The following is a 24489-nucleotide window of genomic DNA, read 5'->3' as shown; positions in this document are numbered from 1 at the left end:
GTCACCACAACTAAGATTTTGTATTCAAACGCGTTGGCATCATCAGTTTGCAACAAAATTATCACCGTGTCACCATCTAATGTAACCTGCTCCTTGGTCTACACTGAACATCAGTCTGTCACGTTAACTTACACTCCCCCCCTTCCACCCCCCCCCCCCCCCCACACACACAAAAAAGACGCAAAAAAATTCCATTGTTCTGTTCTCCTGCTGTTTGTGCGCACTCCACACTGTCATCATTACTTTATGATGTGAAGAGGATATCTGGTATCGGTAGATTCAGTTGACCCAATGTGGCCTTGCAAGCTGATGTTTTCTGTAGAGTTTACATCTGATGGTGAGTCTAGTAATTGAAAGCCGGATCCAGTTAAAAGTTTATGCTCACCCTTGATAACTAGTGTTGTGCAAGCAATCTCACAAGCAGCCTACTTGTTATACACTGACTGTGCAAGAAGCTAGGCCTAATTGTGTCTGTTGAGGGGCACATGTGGTCGATGTACATACTATAACTAGAAGCAGACATTGAATTTTTAAAATTCAAAATATGTGTGAAATCAGGTGATAATGTTGCTGTGCTGCAGAATGACGTGAAGTAACAATATTCACCACAATTGCTGCTCCTGTAGGGTAATGGAACCTTTGTTCTATTGCTCCCAAATTTATGTAAGTGCGCCAACTGTTTGGTTGGTGACTCTGAAGTGTGAATTGGAATCCGGTGGCTGCAGTCAAACATCAAACAACTTGAAAGAATTAAATTGTGTCTTTTATTAACTTGGACATGGTCGTGCCCATTCCACCTGGTACCGTAACGAATGTGAGGGAGGCTAATTATTATTGAGTCATCATGATACTCGTTCCTGTTTTTGTTTTAAGTTTAGAATCTCAATGACTGATATATCACTATTGTTGGACTACCAGTTTTGGAAGAGTTACGGAATACATATATAGTTAAGGATAGTAGTGTCCTGGGCTGTCTTAAAGAAAACCATACTATGTGGGATGGGATTTAAATATGATGTATCACAGTTGTACCATGTGTGTAATAACGCACATTTTTAGGTAAATGGGTACTTTTCATGGCAAAAGTCATATAAAGATTTTGCAATTTCATGCTGCATTGATTGTTAAGTAGGTCAAGTGCTTGTATTTCATTTTCATCTAATGGTTGTCATCTCTCTCTGTCTCTTGCCACTTCCATGGTATTCTTTTACTCAGGATGCACTGACTGGGTCAAAAGTACCACTAAATGCTGACAGAATACTTCATGAAAATGAGAGGTATATCTCCATTGCATAAGTACTGTGGTGAGCCATTATTCACAGTATGAAATGTACCCTTTAGTCTCTGTGAAATTTTAATGTAGACATCTGCTGCAAAGCTTGCCACTTGTGGATGGTGTATTTATAGTGATTCTGCAGTGATTGTCACTGTCATTCCCAGCCAAGTACCAAACCATCCACCCCATTCCTTCCAAATTTGAACCACGATTAGGTATTCCGTATCATGTCCTTTCACATTACCTATGCTCTGGCCACATTGCCAAAGCAATGCAGAATGAAGTCTGCTGCCCACCCCCCTCCCCCCCCCCCCCATTTATTTTTCCTTCGACAAATTACTACACAATATCAGTATTCTGTAGTGTAGCAGACTTACATGGGTATCAATTATCAAATATATTTGTCTGTCATGATATCATTGTTGCTTCAGATTCCTTGGCACTGCTAGTCTGTTATTTGCATGTATCATGGATCCTAATTGTGATCTCTTACTGTGTTGTGGAATGAGTCAGTTTTAGAATTCTAGTACACTTTCTCAGTGAAAGATATGGCAACATACCACCCAATTACAGTTATTTATTCCACATCCAAGTGAAAAGGCATAGGTTCAAGACCTTAGCACACCTTTTTCAGTCCAGTGTTTGCTGTATGGGCTGTTAAGTGGGAACATAGACATATACCATAAAAATATCAAATCTTCCTATCTTCAAATCTGATCACCAGTTCTATTAACTGAAATATTATTATTATACTTTTTTTAAACAAAATTGAAGCTCCATTTTTATGTGAAGTGCTGGAGCTTAGCAAATAGCTTTATAATTTGTCTAAAATTTCAGCTTACAGTTAGCTTTGCAAACTAATTTCCTAAAGCAATACAACAAAACATTGTAAAGCCATACATTAACAAAATATCTCTGTAAAACTATAAAAATACCTTAAGCCAGTCAAATTCAATAGCTTTTATTGAATTTATTTAATTAGTAAGGTCCCTAGGTTGATTCATTTTTATTGCTATTCCCTGTCATTCTGTGGCGCAGAGATTGGCAACTTGCTTTAAATGTTCAGAAATGTAAAATAGTGCATTTCACAAAATGGAAAAAGTAGTATTATATCACTGTAATATCAATGAGTCACAGTTGGAATTGACCAACTTTGGCAAGGTGTAACACTTTGTAGGGATATGAAATGGAATGATAATATAAATATAGTCATGGGTAAAGCAGTTGGAAGACTTCAGTTTACTGGTAGAATCCTTGGGAAGTGCAGTCAATCTACACAGGAGATTGTTTACAAATCACTCATTCAACCCATTCTAGAATATTGCTCAAGTGTGCAGGACCCTTGCCAGATAGGACTGACAGTGGGGATATTGAATTTATAGAGAGAAGGGCAGCACGACTGGTCACGGGTTTGTCCGACTCTAGGGAGTGTGTCAGAGATGTTGGAGAAAGTGAACTGACAGACTCTTGAAGATAGACATGAACTATTCCAAGAAAGTCTGCTAACAAAATTTCAAGAACTGGCTTTAAATGATGACTCTAGGAGTATACTACGATCCCTACTTATTGCTCACATAGAGTGTATGAGGACAAGATTAGAATAATTAGAACATGTTTAGAGGCATTCAGTCAATCATTCTTCCCACTCTCCATACAGGAATGAAAGGGAAAGAAACAATAATGACTGGTACAAAGGGACTTATCCTCTGCCATGCACTACAGAGTGGTTTGCAGAGTGTAGATGTAGATGTTAATGAAAAACCTGAAATTTCATTGTCGGTACCAGAGCAATTTTATGGAAGGCTGAAGATAGACATGCAAGTACAGATCTAGGGCTTATTAAAAGCCCATGACAGGAAAAAAGTGCAGTATTCATTTATCGATATTTTTAATGGTAAGAGAATTAGGTTACTGGAGTAATGAAATGACATTAATTTTATAAAGGAATGTTGGACAGCTACTACAGCTGTATGTTAGCTATACTGCAATTTCAGGTGGTTGTACGAGGGTTGACTGAAAACAGTTGGCAGAATTGGTATGCTGCTGGTACTGGCTTGTTCCATAGCCTCTTGTCTACAGCGCCAGTTGATGGGAAGCCTTACCATTGAACGGTTGCGTTGTTACAGTGTGACGTATGGAACCCTGCACAGACGGTTGGTCAATGCGATTTAAGCAAAGAATTCTTTACAGCAGAAGGTGTCGCCCCAAAGGAGATTCATCACAGAATGAAAGCAGTGATTGTGTTGATGTGAGTACTGTGCATCATTGGGCGAGTAAGTTTAAAGTTGTTGAGGTGGAAACATCTGACCTGCGTGACAAACAAAGAGTTGGACTTCCTGTGATAGCAATCACAGAGTTTCACAAGCAAAATATTGACAGATTGATTCAGGACAGTTGTCGTATCACTCAGAGAAATTGCAAGCACAATCTGCATTTCTCAAGAACATGTGGGTCACATTATTGCTTTGCTTGGCTATCAGGAGATCTCTGCATGATGGGTACCTCGGATGCTGACTCCTGAAATGGAAGTGCACAGACTTGAAATTTGCCAGGAACTCCTCTCGCATTACGAGAATGAAGGATAATTAAAGATGATCTGCAGGGACATCATTATGCTTCTGATGACGGCCTTGAGAGAACTGCGCGACTGTGATTGCGGAAACAGTGTGTCGACTTCTTCAGTGACGGATTCAGAAAACTTGTTCATCGTTGGCAGAAATGTATCCAATTGGCTGGTGATTGTGTGGAAAAGTGAATATTGGTAATTAAAGATCACATTCTAAGGATTATTTCTGCATTTGATTTATTAAAACATTTCCATCCAAACTCAATTAACGAAAGTGGAGGCATTACTTTTCATTCAATCCTCGCATGTGTCTACTCTGTTCGTAAGAATTGATGATAATGTGAAAGGAAAGATGGGCAGTGCCTTATACCAAGGACATAATTTGTAGAGGGAAGAAACTTATACACAGGGTGATTCACAAAGATATGCAAATATTTTAATGTGTTATTCTGCAGGTAAAACTAAAGGAAGTTCGTATAAACATAGGACCACAAATGTTTAGTTACGGTTAATAACAGATTTTGCCTGAAATTTGGCAGTGTTGCTAACATGAAGCCATCGCAAACTGTACAAGGTTAAAGAAAAGCATGATTTCCATTTATTTTGTTGTTATTGATCTGGTGAATCTTATAAAACATGTCTCAGATGTGTATCTGCTGTAGTTTTCCAGAACATCCAGAGAAGCAAAGAAGTAACTTCATTAAAATTTTTAATTTATTAACTACTTGGGCTAATTTGTTTTTTAAAAGCCGGCCGGCGTGGCTGTTCGGTTCTAGGCGCTACAGTCTGGGGCCGAGCGACCGCTACGGTCACAGGTTCGAATGCTGCCTCGGGCATGGATGTGTGTGATGTCCTTAGGTTAGTTGGGTTTAATTAGTTCTAAGTTCTAGGCGACTGATGACCTCAGAAGTTAAGTTGCATAGTGCTCAGAGCCATTTGAACCATTTTTTTGTTTTTTAAATTCCAGACAATTGCACAAAGTTTTTAGCAGAAGTTGTAGAGAATTTAATTTTGGAAAAAATGATGGTAATAGTGTTAGCTGAAACTGTATGAATGTATCAGATAATCTGCTTTTATTTCATAAATAATCTACAAACTGCAACAGTTACTATATGGTTTCACTTAAATATGCTGTTGTTATGATGTTCTGTCACTGAACAATACAGAAAACTAACTCATTTCAAGGTTAGGAAATGACTGAAACAACTCACTAACGGTTGCCAACAGTGGCATAAGGGTCATTCCATGTCAGTTCAACCAATCTGAGAAAATGTTCCAGCTGATAGTCTCAGATTTGGCTCAAATTTAGCACACCAATGCTACCAAGTGTGGAACACTCATGTACAAAATTATAAGTTCCCCTGCCAATTAGTTCCAGAATTACGGCTTGTGAAAGAAGGTGGCGTGACCCGGAAATTGCAACCTGCATTTAGCAATATGTCATCAGACCCAACTTCAGGTCTTAATAACTTTGGAACTATTCCACACAGTCCAGTGAAATTTTTACAACCCAGTAACATCTACTTGGAGAACACACTCTGTGAATCAAAACACCAACAACACATTTCTGAGGGAAAATAAAAAATTCCAAAATGTGATTAAAAAATGTAATACGTTAAAAGGTACATATTGTAGGTGCCCTCTGTGCCAAATATAATTCCCTCAAAAAGGGTATAAATTTTTTTGTGGTAAGCTTAATGTGGCCTAAACATACACGGAACTCATCTTGCCCATATCAGTCACACAAACAGAGTTACATGCACATAAGAATACAAAAATTTGAAAAATTACCTGAAAAACATGGATTTTCAAAATGTGGTAGCACAAAAGGGACAAGTGATATCCAAGCCAAATTTCAAACACTGCATAAGTAGACCATAATATAATATGTGGCAAAATTTCAACTTGTTATTGCAAGGCATTTGTGTACAATAAAAGTTGACAGAGATATATTTGGTTAAGTTTCTTTTAACACGATTTAGCAAGTAATAGTGATGATGCAGACAGCTTGTTTCAGATAAAGCTGTAGCAGTTGATGGGAACCATTAGGCAACAGAAATTTTAACAATGGTAGTTTTCAGGGACAGAATGAGTCATTGTTAGGCAGGAACAACAAAGGAAACAAGCAACAATTACAGGTTACTCATGTTTTTAAGATTCTAGTTCAGAATGGTCAGTACTGTTGTGGAAAGTCAGTATGGAGGCAGAAGAGTGTACTAGCGGTGCTTTTGTTCAAACAAGTTGCAGTATTGGTAGAGCACAAGCATCTGAATGTCATAAAACAATATATGGAACAAAATGTGGCATTCGCTTTGTACTGTATGATCTGGATGAATCGGACCAAGATTTGTTGCTATGGAGATCAGGGATACATCTTATGGGCACAAGAAGTACAGTTCCAGGAAACTTTAGTGTTTGTTACATCATATGAAAGTGTTTCTGGATAAGTATTCTTTCCTAAAAAGAAGTTGTTTTGATCCATTTCAGATTCATAAGAAGGCAGTGAAGTGGAGCCTCAGAGAAATTGATATAAAATCAGTATTGAAAGTGAATCAGTGCATGGGACTTAACATGAAACAAAGACAAAAGTTATGTTCCAGGTGTGTTACACTGCTAAAAATGAAGACTATTCTGATAATTTACATGACAGTGACGAAGAGTATCAGCCACCTACATCCACAGCGGATGAGCAATTAAATACTTCAGTGACTGTTCTTGGTTTGTCTTCCATGAAGACACACAAAGTTGGGAAAAAGAGACAGGCCCAGCTATGGTAGAAGAAAACTACAAGAAGCTCAAACGGAATTAAAACACAAAATAGCTGACACGCTAATGGTGGAAGAGGAAGAACTATCTGCTCCAACGGAACAAAGATCATGCCAGAAATACTCTGATTTGGACAAAATTGTGCATGATTTGAAAGAAAAATGTGCCATATCCACACGCCAGAAAAAAGTAGCTATTCTTACCATTGCACCTTCCAGCTGGTTTATTGACTACACTGAAAAGGAATTTAATGTTTCTACATATATGGTAAAGCAAGCTAGGAAAATAAAAGCAACTCAAGGAGTGCTTCCACAACTTCAGCAGGCTCAGGGTAAGCAATTGAGTTCAGAAATAAAGGTGCTAGTGTCGGAGTTTTATGAAAATAATGACTACAGCCAAATAATGCCTGGAAAAAAAGACTATGTAACTGTGAAAATGAGAAATTTACATGTACAGATCCAAAAGAGACTGTTGCTACACAACATGTCAGAACTATATGTAGAATTAAAGGAAAAGTATCCCAATACCAAAGTAGGTTTATCATCTCTTTTCAATCTTCGTCCAAAATGGGTTGTGCCTGTAAATGCAAGGGGCACACAAAATGTTTGTGTATGTGAGACCCATCAAAATACTAAGGTGATGTTTGCTGCTATAAAGGATTCTGGCCTGGATTACAAAGGTGCAATGATGCTGCTAGTGTGTGACATCAGTTCCTACCAGTGCACGATACACAGGTGTTGCCTTGGTAAGGCAAATCTTGCAGAACACATGAATAACAAACTGTATGATGAACTCCTTATGGATTACGGTGAACTTGTTTCTTATAAACAATGGGCACACATGGATCGCACAAGTCTTGAAACAAAGCAAAGTACAGTGGGAGATTTTGTTGAAATGTGTTGTCAAAAAACGGACAAACTGACTACTCACAGCTTCACAGCAACAGCACAATCGGCTTATCTCCAGTTTTGTAAGGATAATTTGAAACCAAATGAAATTATAGTAATACTAGACTTTTCTGAAAATTATGCATTTGTAGTTCACGATGCCATCCAAGGATATCATTGGGACAACAGTCAAGCAACTCTACAGCCATTTGCGATTTACTGTAGAGATGAATCAAGTGATGTGTCTGTCATGAACCTGTGCATTTTTAGTGACTGTTTAATTCATGATGCCATTGCAGTTCATGTCCACATTCGCACTGTCATGGCATATGTGAAAAACAAGCTGCCTCACATACATTTTGTGGAATACTTCAGTGATGGGGTAGCTAGTCAGTACAAAAACTGTAAAAATCTCAAAAATTTATGCATGCATTACCATGATTTTCAGATTCACGCAGAATGGAATTTTTTCGCAAGTCATGATAAAAATGTATGTGATGGTATTGGTGCTATCATTAAGTGCATGGCATCACAAGCTAGTCTGCAGCGCCCTACAGAAGGTCACATTCTAACACCTCTTCAATTATTTACCTGGATACAGAAAAATATCTCTGGCATACAATCATTCTGTGTTTCGATAGATGAGGTGAAATCAGTCGAAGAGTTGCTAAAAAGCAGACTAGAACATGTTAAAACTGTTGCAGGCACAAGGAGCCATCATCACTTCTCTCCAACAGACTCTGACGACGTGCAGATGAGCAGACTGTCTGGTTATAACTATAGGTTCATGCACAACATGTCTCTTCACAGTGTGTCTGACTCAGGATTCAGAAGCAAAAGCAGCAACATACAACCAGGTTGCTATGTTATTGCTGTTTATGGTGACAAGTGGTACTTAGGATGTGTTGCAGAGTGCTGTGAAGCAGAAGGTGATGTATTTGTGAACTTCATGGCACCACCTGGACCAGCAAGATCATTTCATTGACCACGTTTGGCAGACAGATGTTGGATTCCTTTCGAACATATTCTTATGACAGTTCCAGTTCCTACCACAGTGTCAGGAAGACAGTACAATTTGCCACTCAATGTACACAGTACAATAGCTAAAGTGTGGGAGAACTTCTGTTCTAAGCGCAATCGACTGGTTTTTAGCTGTTAAGGTGCAGTAAACATTAATGATAGGTTGTGTTAATCTGTCTGTATGTTGTTGCTTAGTGATTAAACAGTTGTGGGAGAGGATAAGAAGAGGCAGAACAGCTTACGATATGTTTTTACAAAATTGTGTTGTGGAACAATGGCCACATCACCAAATACGTCTGTCAACTTCCATTGTACAAAAATGTCTTGCAATAACATGATGAAATTTTGAGATACATACCATTATGGTGTGTGAAATTTGGCTTGGATACCACTTGTCCCTTTTGTACTACCACACTTCGAAAATCCATGTTTTTCAGGTAATTTTTCAAATTTTTGTATTTTCATGTGCATGTAACTCAGTTTTTGTGACTGATATGGGCATGATGAGTTCAGGCCACATTAAGCTTACCACAAAAAAAAAAAAATTATACCCATTTCGAGTGAATTATATTTGGCGTAGAGGGCACCTACAATATGTACCTTTTAATGTATTACATTTTTTTAATCACATTTAGGAATTTTTTATTTTCCCTCAGAAATATGTTGTTGGTGTTTTAATTCATGGAGTGTGTTCTCTAAATGGATGTTACTGGGTTGTAAAAATTTCGCTGGACTGTGTGGAATAGTTCCGAAGTTATTAAGACCTGAAGTTGGGTCTGCTGATAGATTGTCAGGTGCGGGTTGCAATTTCTGGGTCACGCCACCTTCTTTCACAAGTCATAATTCTGGGACTAATTGGCAGGGGAAACTAATACTTTGTACACGAGTGTTCCACACTTCGTAGAAATAGTGTACTGAATTTCAGTCAAATCTGAGACTGAGCTGGAGCCCCTGGTTGAACTGACATGGAATGACCCATAAACGTTTCTACATTTTTAATGGAAAGTAAACAAATTTTCTTGTATAATAATCTTTGCTTCTCTGGATTTTCTGGAAAACTACTGCAGATACACATCTGGGACATCTTTTATTAGATTCACCAGACCAATAACAACAAAATAAATGGAAATCAGGCTTTACTTTAACACCGTACAATTTTGCTATGGCTTCATATTAGTAAAGTTTCTAAATTTCAAGCTAAATCTTTTTTTTTTTAAAAAAAAGCTGTAACTTCTTAAATAAACATTTGTGGACCTATGTTTATATGAACTTTTTTCTTAAGTTTTACTTGTAGAATAACATATTAAAATATTTGCATTTCTTTGTGAATCACCCTGTATAATCTGTTTGAATAGTAATTGCTGAAAAGTGAGCTAATATTCCTATTTACTAAACTTTACAATGAAACATGAGTAAATGGATGCATACTACATGTAGAACATGGTTATTTCGAAGAACAGTCATTATTCTTCCGTAATGTAAGCTAATTTAATACTTTCTTTGGAAAACACCGCAAATGGCCAATTATTTTATTTTATTTATCCACGAAATCATGTTCATGACATGGGATACAAGTTACAGCAATGAATCGGTGAAGTATAGTACTTTTTCTTACATTGACTGTATGACAGAATAAATAAAATACATTTCTACCTTACAGTCATTCAAGATTGACATATTAGACTAAATTAAAGCTACACGTGACATAAATTGGTCTCCATAAATTCAGCAACAGAATAAAAACAATGCTGGAGCAATATACTGTTAACTTTCTTCCTGAAAGAGTTTTTATTGTTCTTGACTGAGCAAGATAATTTATTATAAAGTATGCTGCCTATGTGCCTCACACCATCATGGCATTTACTGAGTCTCTGATTATCTAGATGAATGTTTCTTACACCGTGGGTGTCATGATCATGAATGTCATTATTTGTTTTGAAGAGATGAAGATTCTTACTGACAAATGAAACAGTCTCTAGGATGTATACACATGGTACAGGTAATATTCCGAGTTCTTTAAAGATTGGTTTGGTAGGTGTGTGCAGTGGCAATCTTAACATGACCTTGACAATTCGCTTTTGCATAACGAATATTTTCCTATTTATTGCCCCCCAGAATGGAATGCCATATGAGAGGACTGAGTTCACTAGTGCAAAGTATACAGTTTTAATGGTGGTCACATCACAGCTTTGGCTAAGAATTCTGAAGGCATAGCACAGGCTACTCAATTTACACAGTAGTTTCTCTCTGTGGATATTCCACTGCAGTGTGTTATCTATTCAGAGACCTCAGAATTTAGTCTTACTGACTTGTTCAATAACTTTCTTGTCCATAATTCGTGGTTCCATATGTGTTGTATGGTTGTTTGATGGGCAGAAGACCATATGAGTCGTTTTTTCCATATTAAGTAGGAGTTTGTTCTCATAGAGCCTTTCACTGCTGTCAGTCAGGTCAGCTCTCACCTGGTGTGGATAAATGTTGCAAGAGAGGAGGTTTGTATCATCGGCGAATAACACAGGTACTGTTGAGGATAGGTGTTCTGGGAGGTCATGAATGAAGATAAGGATGAGGAGGGGGCCTGTGGGACTCCTGATGTGACTGGTATTATATCTGAATGGGCTGTTCTTCCGTCATTTGTTGCTATTTCTACCAGCTGCCCTCTGTTTGATAGATATGACTGGAACCAGTCATTACAGACTCCTCTTGTACCATATGCATCCAGTTTGCGGAGTAGTAGTGTGTGGTTGACTAGATTAAATGCTTTTGTCAGATCAATAAAAAATCCAGAAGCATAATGTTTTTCATTAAATGCTTCTATTATCTCATCCGTAAACGAAAAGAGAGCCTCATTGATTGATTTATTTTCACGAAAACCAAACTGCTGTGCTGTTAGTAGGGAGTTGTTTACAAGAAAGGACATTATACGGGTATATACAATTTTTTCAATTATTTTGGACACAGTTGGGAGAAGGGATGTGGGTTGGTAGTTGTTGACTTCATGTTTGTCCCCTTTCTTGTGTAACGGAACTGTCTTGGAGTATTTGAGAGTTTGAGGGAAAATGCCAGTATTCATTGAGCAGTTGATTATGTTGCAGAGTGGTTGTATTATTTCATTGGCAACATGTTTTATTACATAGGCAGGTAGACCATCAAGGCTAGATGAGAGGGAACTTTCCTAATAGTTAGCAGAACCTCTTTCAAAGTTGCAGGTATTAGAAAAATTGATTTGTCAGATCTTATACATTTTTGAGGATAGGATTTTGTTGGTGAAGAGTGACCAAATGATAGGCTGTTAGTATTCCTGAAAAGTGTTTGTTAAATGTATCACAGATATGTTTGATGTCTGTTATTTGTTGGCCATTGTGCTGAAGATATTCCGGTGTTTTTTGTTTGATGTCAGTTCGTAAAGTTTTTCTGACAATATCCGTCATTGCTTTACATTTGTTATTAGACTCATTTATGTATGCTTTATTTGCTAGTCGTTTTGCTTCAGATATTACTTTACGAAGTATCTTCTTAGAAAGTAACTCGATGTAGCCTACTGGCGATATAGCATCTACTGTGTTCCTGGTTACTACGGCAGAATGTTTGCTATCTTTGAAGGTCACTGTGAATTAGACCTAAGTGATAAAGGATTTTTTTATACGTTGTGTTGACAGAAGTTTACTATGGTGATGGTGCAGCCAGTTAATTTGAGCAGTGTGTCCTCTTTGCCAACTAGACATTTTTTCAGAGAATGCTCTGGAATATAGTTCATGGCGATCCCCTGTCTCATCACATGGCGAAGGTGTTGTGGATGGGATGGGTGAAACTGTAAGGCGTGCCGTCTGGAATACCTGCAAAGCTAAGGAACATGTACTGTCTGGTGGTAAGGACTTGGCAAAAATTACAAGAATGGTAATATTTTCAGTAGAACAGACAAAAACCATCCATGTTGTTACTCCTATTTCTTCTTTTATGATTGAATACCAGTGTTACTCACTAATCCCCAGAGATTTGTACACATTTTCAAAAAGCAAGCTTCAACCAAAGCAAATTCACAGGACCTGATTAATCATACTTCTTTGCTTTATGAGAATTTTGCTCTGGTTGCCAGCACAGAAAAAAGTAAAAAATTTTTTTGTGGAGCATGTAAGGCATGTTGATGATGATTATGGAATTTCATTTCTTAGAAAGAAAGACACAAATAGAAATGTTTGTTTCCTTCAAAGAAAGATAAATTTTGGGCAGAAAAAGCCTGTCTGGTTGTAGCTACTGTAAATCAGAGGAGTGTCATTTTTCCCACACAACAGCAATGCAGAATGGAACTGGTAATTTTCCAGTGAAAGTGTCTTTCCATTACCAGAGATTTTTTAATGTCATGAGTTAAGTATTTATGTAATGTATTTGTCTATTATACCATCTTGTTCCTCAGTTATTCCTCTCCATAATTGAATTTTTGTAGAAATGGGTGAGCTGAATTAATCTTGTATTATAAATGAGAACAATAAGGACATCTGAATTGTCACATCGTTACCACCAAGTTTTTTTACCCAAGTGTCATATGAATGAAACGTAAACTGTTACACTAAGAAGTTATATTTCTTTGCTTATGTAGAAAATACAGTAAACCATTTGACCTTTATAATGATAGTTCTTTTTTATCTTTAAACTGAAATAAATAAATAAATAACCATTGTCAGTTATTCCATTACTCGTGGAACTGTCCATATTCTACCCCTTCAGAGGCAGGGCCAAATTTCTGTCTTTTTTATGCTTTTGCTCTGTACATAATGTATAGCAGGTCGAAGTTTCCTGATGATGTTTGTACAGAAAGGGCAAACTGTGCCAGCTTTAAATATAATGCAAGCTATATATTTTTGATGAACTACTGTATTGAAATTCTGCCACACCTACTCTAAATATACATTAGTTTAAATTAAATCTTTCCATGTCATGTTTAGAATTGAGGAGCTTCCTTCTTAACTAAGTGATTGACTATGCCAACTTTTCTGCTTATTGATGTTGATAACACTGAATTGTTGTTGAAATTTCGTCCTCCTTAAATTTTTAGCTGAGGAATTGTATCAGAAAGGAATGGCCGTACTAAATGCGACCAGAGGAAACAAGCAGGAGGCATATAGATTACTTCAGCAAGCTGCTAACCTTGGTCATACAGCTGCTGAGATGCAGGTCGCTTGGGCACAGTTGCTTGGCTCGACACTGCCGCAGAACCTTGAAGCAGCCAAAGACAGTTTCCAGCAGCTGGCTGATAGAGGTGTGCCAGATGCTCATATGGTACGTACAGGCTTTCTGGCAAAGTTATAAAAGTTTTTAGACAACATAGTTGCATGGAGATAACAGTGATTGGTTTACTTATAATCAATCAATCAAAATGACAATCACAATTGCGTTATTTATTTTGTCGCCAACTGGTTTCAACCCGCGATGGGGTCATCTTCAGGGCAATTTATACCATTTGGTCACTCGCTGGAGATGGCATAATTACCAACCATGCACTGGCAGGGTGACATCTCCAGCGAGTGACCAAATGGTATAAATTGCCCTGGAGATGACCCCATCGCGGGTTGAAACCGGTTGGCGACAAAATAAATAACACAATTTTGACTGTCATTTTGACTGATTAGTTATAAAAGTGTTTTAAAAACTTTGTTGTTGGCACAAGTAGGTGTAAATCAATAAAACTTTCGAACTCACCTGTACCATACAAGGCCAAGAAAAATATTACAACAAGGAGTATTGTCGAAGTAGACCGCATTAAGCTTGTTTGGATAGGTGTGATCGATGAAATTTTGTTCTGAATGACCAAAATTTCATGAATCAGTTGATTCTACACACATCAAAAAAAGTTTTGCATCACCTCGGTTCCAAGAATTCCGGAACCTGTACAGAAAATTGGAATAGAGATCAACAAAAACATCATTTCCGCCCTTTTTATTGCTCATGAAAACCACACATTGCATGTTGTACCACCACACAGCGAGACCTTCAAAGGTGGTGGTCCAGATTGGTGTACACACTGGTACCTCTAATACCCAGTAGTATGTCCTTTCACACTGATGCATGCCTGTATTTGCCATGGCATACTATCCACAAGTTAGTCCAGATTGTCCCACTCCTCAATGGTGATTCGGCGTAGATCCCTCGGAGTAGTTGGTGGGTCACGTCAACCACAAACAGCCCTTTTCAGTTTATCCCAGGCATGTTTGATAGGTTTCATGTCTGGAGCACATGCTGGCCACTCTAGTCGAGCAATGTTGTTATCCTGAAGGAAGTCATTCTAAGATGTGCATGATGGGGGCGCGAATTATCACCCATGAAGATTAATGCCTTGCCAATATGCTGCTGATATGGTTGCACTGTCGGTTGGAGGATGGCATTCATGTAGTGTACAGCCATTACGGTGCCTTCCATGACCACCAGCGGTGTACATCGGCCCCACATAATGCCACCCCAAAGCAGCAGGGAACCTCCACCTTGGTGCAATCGCTAGACAGTGTGTCTAAGGCATTCAGTCTGACCAGGTTGCCTCCAAACACGTTGCCGATGATTGTCTGGTTGAAGGCATAAGTGACACTCACCTGTGAAGACAATGTGATGCCAATCCTGAGCAGTCCATTCATCGTGTTGTTGGGCCCATTTGTACTGTGCTGCATGGTGTAGTCATTGCAAAGATGGACCGTGCCATGGGCATCAGGAATGAAGCTGCGCATCATGCAGCCCATTGCGCATAGTTAGAGTTTTAACAAGACATACCGTGGCTGCACTAAAAGCATTATTCAACATGGTGGCGTTTCTGTCAGGGTTCCTCCAAGCCATAACCTGTAGGTAGCAGTCATCCACTGTAGTAGTAGCCTTTGGGCGGCCTGAGCAAGGCATGACATCGACAGTTCCTGTCTCTCTGTATCTCCTCCATGTCCGAACAACATCGCTTTGCTTCACTCAGAGACACCTGGACACATCCCTTGTTGAGAGCCCTTCCTGGCACAAAGTAATAATGTGGACACAATCAAACTGCAGTATTGACCGTCTCAGCATGGTTGAAGTAAAGACAACACAAGCCGTGTACCTCCTTCGGGTGGAATGATGAACTGATTGGCTGTCGGACACCCTCCCTGTAGTAGGCACTGCTCATGCGTGGTTGTTTACATCTTTAGGAGGGTTTAGTGACATCTCTGAACAGTCAAAGGGACTGTATCTGTGATACAATAACCACAATCGATGTCTGTCTTCAGGTGTTCTGGGAACCAGGGTGATGCAAAACTTTTTTTGATGTGTGTATATTCTGTAGGTCATTTACCAGATTTCTATCAAAATTGGATAGAGTTTCCAGACGGTTTATAGTCATACTTGATTTGTTTGAGTATGGCTATATGCCTGCTGTTTCATTTTACTGAATAGCAGAGTGGTTTCAGTTTGATAAAAAATGAACATATTAAGCATTGGCACTTTTACGTTGACTACTGTGGACGCTACTAATTTGGAATTAAATATAGCAGTTGTCCAGAAAAAAATTGTAGGTTATACTTAAAGTATGGTTAACTGTCTGCCACAAGTTTATATTATTGAGTAAAATAATCAAAGATTTGCACACCTCTCTGAGCCACTAACTTTATTGATCATTCTTGTGGAGTTGTATTTTCAAACTGTGACAGATTACTTATGTTTAATCTCAGTACTGGAAAGTTCTGGCAGAATGTAATTAATTTAAGAGTAAAGGTAACTACTCACTGAATAGTAGAAGCATTGAGTCGTTGACAGACTCAGAAACAAGACTGGGAACTTACTTTCAGGTGAATCCTTTTGGAAGGGGGAGCAAAATGAGAATCGCAAGGGTGGGTCAAGGAAATGTAGCTGATAGCTTGAAAGGGGAGAGCATCTGTAGGGGATAGGAATGCTGGAAGGACAGGCAGGAACATGGGCAATGCCACGATTGAGTTCATGCAGCACACAGTGACAATGGCATGGGGGAATGGACTGAGAGAGGTAACAGAACTGAGGAAGGTGAGACTGTGAGGAAGAGGATGTGTTGCATGCTGAGTGAAGTCAGGGTCCTAGAACTGGGTAGAGATGGGCGTAGGGCAGGGTGCTAGCAGAAATTGAAGACAGGAACAAAGGTAGTGTTAAAAGGACAACTCCCATCCACGTAGTTCAGAAAAGCTGGTATAATCGAGCATGTTGTGCTCAGCGGTGAGATGCACCACTGGGGTGGTAAATTCTGCTTATGGCCACAGTTTGGCCATTGCCAGTCAATTGAATGGACAACTGAGTGGTGGTAGTGCTCACATAAAATGTTGTGCAGAAATTGGAGCAGAACTCGTGTGACGTGGCTGCTTTCTCAGATGGCCCTGCACCTGATGGGATAGGATAAGCCTGTACTAGAATAAGATGTTGTCTGGGTGGGTGAATTGGAAGGCAGGAATGTGAACCATGTGGCAAGGGGTTGGGAATGGATATGGTATATGTGTGGGCCAGGATGTTGCTTACATTGGTTGGGCATTGGAATACCATTCCAGGAGGAACGCTATTGTACCTCATTCCACTGGAGAACATAGGTTGTGAAGCTGTAGTTAGAAAGCCTGACTCATTGACGTTGGGCCTACAATATATACAATATAACTGTGGGTAAATGCTTTTGATGAGTAAATGCTGTGTTACCCCAGAATATACACACAAAATTCAAGCTTTTGCAACCAACGGTTGCTTCATCAGGAAAGAGGGAAGGAGAGGGAAAGGCGAAAGGATGTGTGTTTTAAGGGAGAGGGTAAGGAGTCATTCCAATCCCGGGAGCGGAAAGACTTACCTTAGGGGGAGAAAAGTACAGGTATGCGCGCGCGCGCACATATATCCATCCGCACATACACAGACACAAGCAGACATTTGTAAAAGCAAAGAGTTTTGGCAGAGATATCAGTCGAGGTGGAAGTACAGAGGCAAAGATGTTGTTGAATGACAGATGAGGTATGAGCGGCGGCAACTTGAAATTAGCCGAGGTTGAGGCCTGGTGGGTAACGGGAAGAGAGGATATACTGAAGGGCAAGTTCCCATCTCCGGAGTTCTGACAGGTTGGTGTTAGTGGGAAGTATCCAGATAACCCGGACGGTGTAACACTGTACCAAGATGTGCTGGCCATGCACCAAGGCATGTTTAGCCACAGGGTGATCCTCATTACCGACAAACACGGTCTGCCTGTGTCCATTCATGCGAATGGACAGTCTGTTGCTGGTCATTCCCACATAGAAAGCTTCACAGTGTAGGCAGGTCAGTTGGTAAATCATGTGGGTGCTTTCACACGTGGCTCTGCCTTTGACCGTGTATATATCTTCCGGGTTACAGGACTGGAGTAGGTGGTGGTGGGAGGGTGCATGGGACAGGTTTTACACCGGGGGCAGTTACAAGTGTAGGAGCCAGAGGGTAGGGAAGGTGGTTTGGGGATTTCATAGGGATGAACCAAGAGGTTATGAAGGTTAGGTGGACGGCGGAAAGACACTCTTGGTGGAGTGGGGAGAATTTCATGAAGCATGGATCTCATTTCAGGGCAGGATTTGAGGAAGTCCCCCTAAGGTAAGTCTTTCCAATCCTGGGATAGGAAAGACTCGTTACTCTCTCCCTTAAAACCCACATCCTTTTGTCTTTCTCTCTCCTTCCCTCTTTCCTGATGACGCAACTGTTGGTTGCGAAAGCTTGAATTTTGTGTTTGTGTTTGTGTTTGTGTTTGTTTGTGCGCCTATCAATATGCCAGCACTTTCGTTTGGTAAGTTACATCATCTTTGTTTTTATATAAAACATAGTTAGTCGAATGACAAAGACAAAAGTAATTAAATGGGTAAATGACAAGAAATGCAAGACAGTAATAAAGTTGTTAGAGTATGGCATATATGATTACAAAATAAAATATGTTTTCCATTGATAGTTCATTCTCATAAGATTGTAGGAAAGATAATTTGTCACACAGCAAAGGAACTCTTGAGCAGAGTACAATCTTTTACTTTCCACTCACTCCGCAGTAATAGTTTTAAATTTATTTACTGACCTTGTGTACATGTTTTCAGATAATTTGTTAAAGTAGATATGACCAAGATACTTGATACGGATGTTTGGCAGCCTAGTTTAGCATTTTAATTTCAAGCCAGCTTCATATGTTTTCGTTATGGATTGCCCTCCTTTGATTATACTTAAGTTTTCTTTAACAAAGACAAGGCAGTTACAAATACAAAGCCTGAGTACTGTTTGGCCACAATAACTTGACAATTTTGCTAGTGCTGCCAGAAGCGGAGAAAATCAGCACTACTTGAAAGATATTCAATTGTCTCGGAGTGCTGCCAATGTCAGGTTGTGAAGTATTACAAAAGACTTGCATCCACTAGCAAGTAACTTCTGTAGGCACTCACTGAGATGTTTACATCAGAGTACTTATTACAGAAGTGCAGTTATTATTAAAAACCATTGTTGTTGCATTACTGTTGATAAATAAAAATCGTGCTGAAACACTAAAATAAAAAAATTGAAAAAAATTGTGGAAGAGTACATATTGATGTTACCAAGAAACACAATTCAGTTGCCTAAAATCAGAGGACTTCACTTGGATTAAAAGCTTTGAGGATGTTGTACACAAATTTCGAACATCTTTTTAGAATCAAATATTTGACTACGGGAAACAAAATGAGGTGCGGTATCTCACCAAGAATATGTTTTAATTACTTTTCAAATTTGCAAGCAGTATTTACTGCTTTTATCACAAATGTAATGCATTTAGGTTTACGGTAAAATTAAAAAATTAGCACAAATTTAAGGACATCTGTACTGCCGTTCCACTTTCCCTTATGGCGAAAAAAATTGATTTGTAAACTCATTTCACTGTTCCTTGACCGGTGCTGCCAATTAAGTGTTTGAGGGTTCCAATGGTACATTTGTTTCAACCGATCTGCCTTTGTGTCATTCTCCTTTTCGACAATTATAATTTCACACCGGCACTGAACACACACAACTTCTGTAGGTTTGAGAAGAACTTACATGCAGAGGCAAATTAGGAAGCACTTGCAGTAGGATTCAAGAAACTAGAATGAACTTTTCATCCTACAGTAGACAGTAGACACAGTTTTAGTTTGTCAGGAAGTTTCATGCAAGAGACTGTTTCTACTAATTTGTGAACGTCTTTAATTTGGTGAAACTAGCAGATGTCAACAGGAAAGGGATTGGGGGTGGGAGCAGATATAGTGATTCTGTGATTGTATGGATTATCTGCCATACTATACCAGGGTGTGGGACAGAATGCCTAATACATATGCGTTCTGGATTATGATGTTAGAATGGTTGCAAGATGGGCAAATAAACTGCAATGACTCAGTGAGGAAGGCTGAACTGTTATCTACAATAAAGGAAAACAAAATAGCCATGGAAGTGTATGTTGTGGGTGAAATCGCAGAGAACAGAGGCCACAATGTACTGCGTTTACTGCCCTAACACTTTGATCTAAATCCTATAAAATTGGCGTGGGCCGAAACAGAACACAATTTCAGGGAGAACACTGTCACTAACAACATGTCGAAGGAAAATAAACTTACTGCAAGAATGTTCAGTAGCTGGAGCAAGTGTACTGGACACGAGATGGAATAATGGAAATGACCATCAATGGCATTATCATCATTACCAAGCCCTCAAGCGGTGGTGGTGGTGGTGGTGGTGGTGGTGGTGGTGGTGGTGAATCATACACAGATGTTAGTGATCTTTAGTGAACATCATTTTGGCAGTTGTTTTGGGCACAGTTTATTACTCTTTGTAAACATTACTGCTGTGTTGCATTTAATAAATGCAATGCGCAGACAGATTTCAAAAATTAGTATTTTACTTTCAGTTCAGAGTGTCATAAGTTATACATTCATCTACTTTCATTTTCATTGTTTTTTATAAACAAGTAATACATAAATTGTAGGCAAAACACTAGAGTATGAATATATCATCAAATTAGGTGATTTACGTCTGGCAGACATGTCACTTAAGTGGGCAATATTTCTGCGAGTGCTGCCTCCAATTTCGTGTTAGGCACAAAACATGGGTAGAGGAGCCAACACTGCCCTTCCCCCCCCCCCCCCCCCCCCATCTCGCCCTCTCCCCACTGCCGGCCTCCCTCCCCCCCCCCCCCCCCCCCCGACCCCCTCCTCTCCCCACTGCCCGCCTCCCTTCAGCAGCCATAATGTGGGGGCACGGTCGCTACCGACAGCCACCGTGCCAATTGTTAACTTATTGCAACGAACAGTAGAGTCATTATATTTAAAAATGGAAAATCCAGGATGGAATGTAACAATAAGAGAGAATGAAAGTTGCTATGCACCATATAGCGGAGATGCTGAGCTGTGATAGGCACAATCATAGCTTTCGGCCATTAAGGCCTTTGTCAGCAGTAAACACACATATACACATGCACACACGCACACACTCACGCAAGCACAACTTGCACACACATCTGCAGTCTCAGAGAGCTGAAACTACACTGCGAGCAGCAGCACCAGTGCATGATGGGAGTGACGACTGGGTGGGGGTAAGGAGGAACCTGGGGTGGGGAGGGGGAGGGATAGTATGGTGGGAGTGGCAGACAGTGAAGTATTGCAGTTTAGACGGAGGGTAGGAGAGAAGGTGCGGAGGGGGAGGGAGTAAGTAGTGGAAAGGAGAGAAATATAAACTTCCCTGCAATACATCCTACATTCCCGTAACCCTCCTGGCCTCAACCTTCGTTAGTCACTGTCCTCACCCATCCAGCCCCCTCCCTGTTCCCATTCCAGCACTACACAGCCATCATTTCACCACCACACCCAGTCTTTTAATTTCTTTTATTTTTATTTCTCTCCTTTCTGCTACTTACCCCCTCCACACCTTCTCTCCTACCCTCTGTCTAAACTGCAACACTGCACTGTCCGCCACTCCCACCATACTATCCCTCCCCCTCCCCACCCCAGCCTCCTCCTTACCCCCACCTAGTCGCCACCCCCATCATGCACTTGTGTTGCTGCTCGCAGTGTAGTTTCAGCTCTCTGAGACTGCAGATGTGTGTGCAAGTTGCACTTGTGTGTGTGTGTGTGTGTGTGTGTGTGTGTGTGTGTGTGTGTGTGTCTGTCTGTCTGTCTGTCTGTCTGTCTGACTACTGCTGGCAAAGGCCTTAATGGCCGAAAGCTATGATTGTGTGAATCTTTTTATTGTGGCTGTCGTGGCTCAGCATCTCTGCTATATGGTGAGTAGCAACTTTTGTTGTCTCATATAGTCATTATATTTAGTTGTTTGAAATAAAATGTATGTGATTCACATGGACTAAGTCTTGTAGTGCATGTGATAGATTTATTTTGGTGCTTAAACAATTACGGGCACTGCTTCTCTGCTTGTGCAGCAGATAAATGACAGATGCTAATCTGTCACATATTTTCTGTGTGTGGGTATACCAGCTGAGCTTTTGGTCTTTGCGAAATCCCAGTAGTTTGACTGTTCTGTTGTCATGAATGGCGGCATTCAGAATGAATATAATGCCATCAGTTTCACTGTCAATTTTTTGGAGTACATTTGCCTCAAACCAAGTAGTACACCTCTCCATCACCATCGTGCTGTATTCATTATTTTTGAGGTTGATGTCACATGTGATGAGTGTTGTCATGTGCATGTAGCACTGCATCACACCACACAACACGTGGGTAAACCATTTATGTAAATGATGGACAGGAAAGGTCCAAAAAGAAATCTCTGAGGTACACCCTTATAACTAGAAGACATTCTTACATTTGATTATTTTTATTAACAGTTTTCCATGCCCAAGTAAGACTGCATTAGGCACACAGCATTCTGTCTCCCTCTGTAGTGGTAGAGTTTCTTTGTTAAGAATATGATGCAAAATCCACACACAACTTATTTTTGTGTCATATTTTGTGGTTATTTGTATCAAATCTCACTCGAAACTAACTTTACTGTGGGTCATGAATGAAACTCAAGTGTGTACATAAGGAAAGGAAGTACAAGAATTCAAAGGCCTCTATAAGCACACTTCTGCAAGACAGATCATCAAGGTAATAGTTCAGAATATGGATAGTGCATGAGGTGTACAGCACTAGGTGTGATGAGAACACAAGGGGTTGTGTCAGCAGCTAGTATAAGTAGCCTCTCGGACAGCATCAGCCAGACAACATGTTTCATAGCCATGATTTAAAGCTGTTATACTTGGCGGAAAAAGTAATCTGATAGTCACAGGAGATTCACCATAGCAGTAACTAGAATTCCATGGCTCATGATAGGGAGCCGAAGATTGCAAAATAATGTGAGGTATAACTAATGTTCAGTGAGATCAATTCTCTGTTGATCCTAGGAATTTTTGCCATTTATCAGTCTTTTCACTTCTGGCAGTGATATGTATACATGGATAATATAGAGTAGCACTATCGATTGGAGTTCATGTTAAAGTGTAGGTCCCCTTTCTACTGGGTGGACAAGTCAGATCATAGGTCTGAGAAATGTAAAAGCACACTGACACTAATAGGACTACACTTAATAAAGCCCTGTAGAGCTCAAACCAACATGTACATCTACATACTTACTCAAAAAGCCATCGTACAGAACATGGTAGAGGGCACTCTGTGCCACTACTAGTCATTTCCTTTCCTGTTCCACTCGCAGATAGAGCGAGGGGGGGAAAAAAGGACTGTCTGTCTGTCTCCATATGAGCACAATTTCTTGTTCTTATGTTTGTGATCCTTAGACAAAATGTACATTAGTGGCAGTAGAATCATTCTACAGTCAGCTTTCACTGCTGGTTCTCTTAATTTTTTTAATAGTGTACCTCGAGAAGAACTTTGCCTTACCTTTAGGGATTCCCATTTGAATTGCCGGAGCATCTTTGTAACACTTATGTGTTGTTCAAACCTACTGGTTACAAATCTAACAGTCTATCTCTGAATTACTTCAATGTCTTCCTTTAATTTGACCTGGTACGAATCCTAAACACTTGAGCAGTACTCAAGAATAGGTCGCACTGGTGTCTTACCTTAGGTAAGTCTTTCCACTCCCGGGATTGGAATGACTCCTTACCCTCTCCCTTAAAATCCACATCCTTTCGTCTTTCCCTCTCCTTCCCTCTTTCCTGATGAAGCAACCTTGGGCTGTGAAAGCTTGAAATTTGTGTGTGTGTTTTTTATTGTCTCTATCAACGTACCAACACTTTCGTTTGGTAAGTTACAGCATCTTTGTTTTTAGATATAAATAATTTATGTGTATAGAGAACAACAGTGGTCCTATCACACTTCCCTTGAGCACCTCTACAATACCTTTGTCTCTGATGAATACTCACTGTTGAAGACAGCATACTTGGTTCTATTACTTAAGAAGTCTTTGAGCCACTCATATATCTCGGAACCTGTTCCAGATGCTCGCACTGTTATTTTCACTGTGTAGTGGGGCATTGTGTCAAATGCTTTTTGGAGATCTAGAGGTATGGAAGTTCGCGTTGTCCTTCATCTGTAGTTCGTAGTATATCATGTGAGAAAAGGGCAAGCGGAGATTTGCACAAATGGTGATTTCTAAAACTTTGCTGGTTCTTGGACATAAGCATCTCACTCTCAAGAAAATTTATTATATTTGAACTGAGACGATGTTCAAGGGTTCTGTAGCAAATTGATGCTAGGGAAATTGGCCTGTAATTATTCAGGTCCATTCTTTTACCCTTCTTATGTACAAGAGTCATCTGAAGTTTTTTCCAATTGCTTGAGACTTTGCAATGGGCAAGAGATTTAGGATAAATACAAGCTAGGTAAGGGGCCAGTGCCATAGAGCACTGTTTGTAAAATCGAATTGGGATTCCATCCATACCTGGTGACTTATTTGTTTTCACCCTTTCAGCTGTTTTTCTACGCCAGGGATGCTTATTATTATGTTGTCCATACAGGAGTCTGTTCAATGGTCAAATGATGGTATGTTTGGACAATTTTCATGTGTGAATAATTTCT

General features: G+C 39.7%; 1 protein-coding gene across 1 annotated transcript in view; it reads left to right on the top strand.

The window, feature by feature from the left end:
• Nucleotides 1-24489, top strand: part of LOC126481626 (protein sel-1 homolog 1-like) — a 94526-nt gene that overhangs the window by 8225 nt on the left and 61812 nt on the right. Inside the window, exon 2 of the mRNA XM_050105519.1 lies at nucleotides 13569-13792. Coding sequence (XP_049961476.1) covers nucleotides 13569-13792 — 224 coding nt within the window. The remainder of the gene's footprint in view (nucleotides 1-13568; nucleotides 13793-24489) is intronic.

This window comes from Schistocerca serialis, chromosome 1 (genome assembly GCF_023864345.2).
Source record: "Schistocerca serialis cubense isolate TAMUIC-IGC-003099 chromosome 1, iqSchSeri2.2, whole genome shotgun sequence".
NCBI lineage: Eukaryota > Metazoa > Arthropoda > Insecta > Orthoptera > Acrididae > Schistocerca > Schistocerca serialis.
This window is presented reverse-complemented; position numbering and strand designations above follow the sequence as displayed.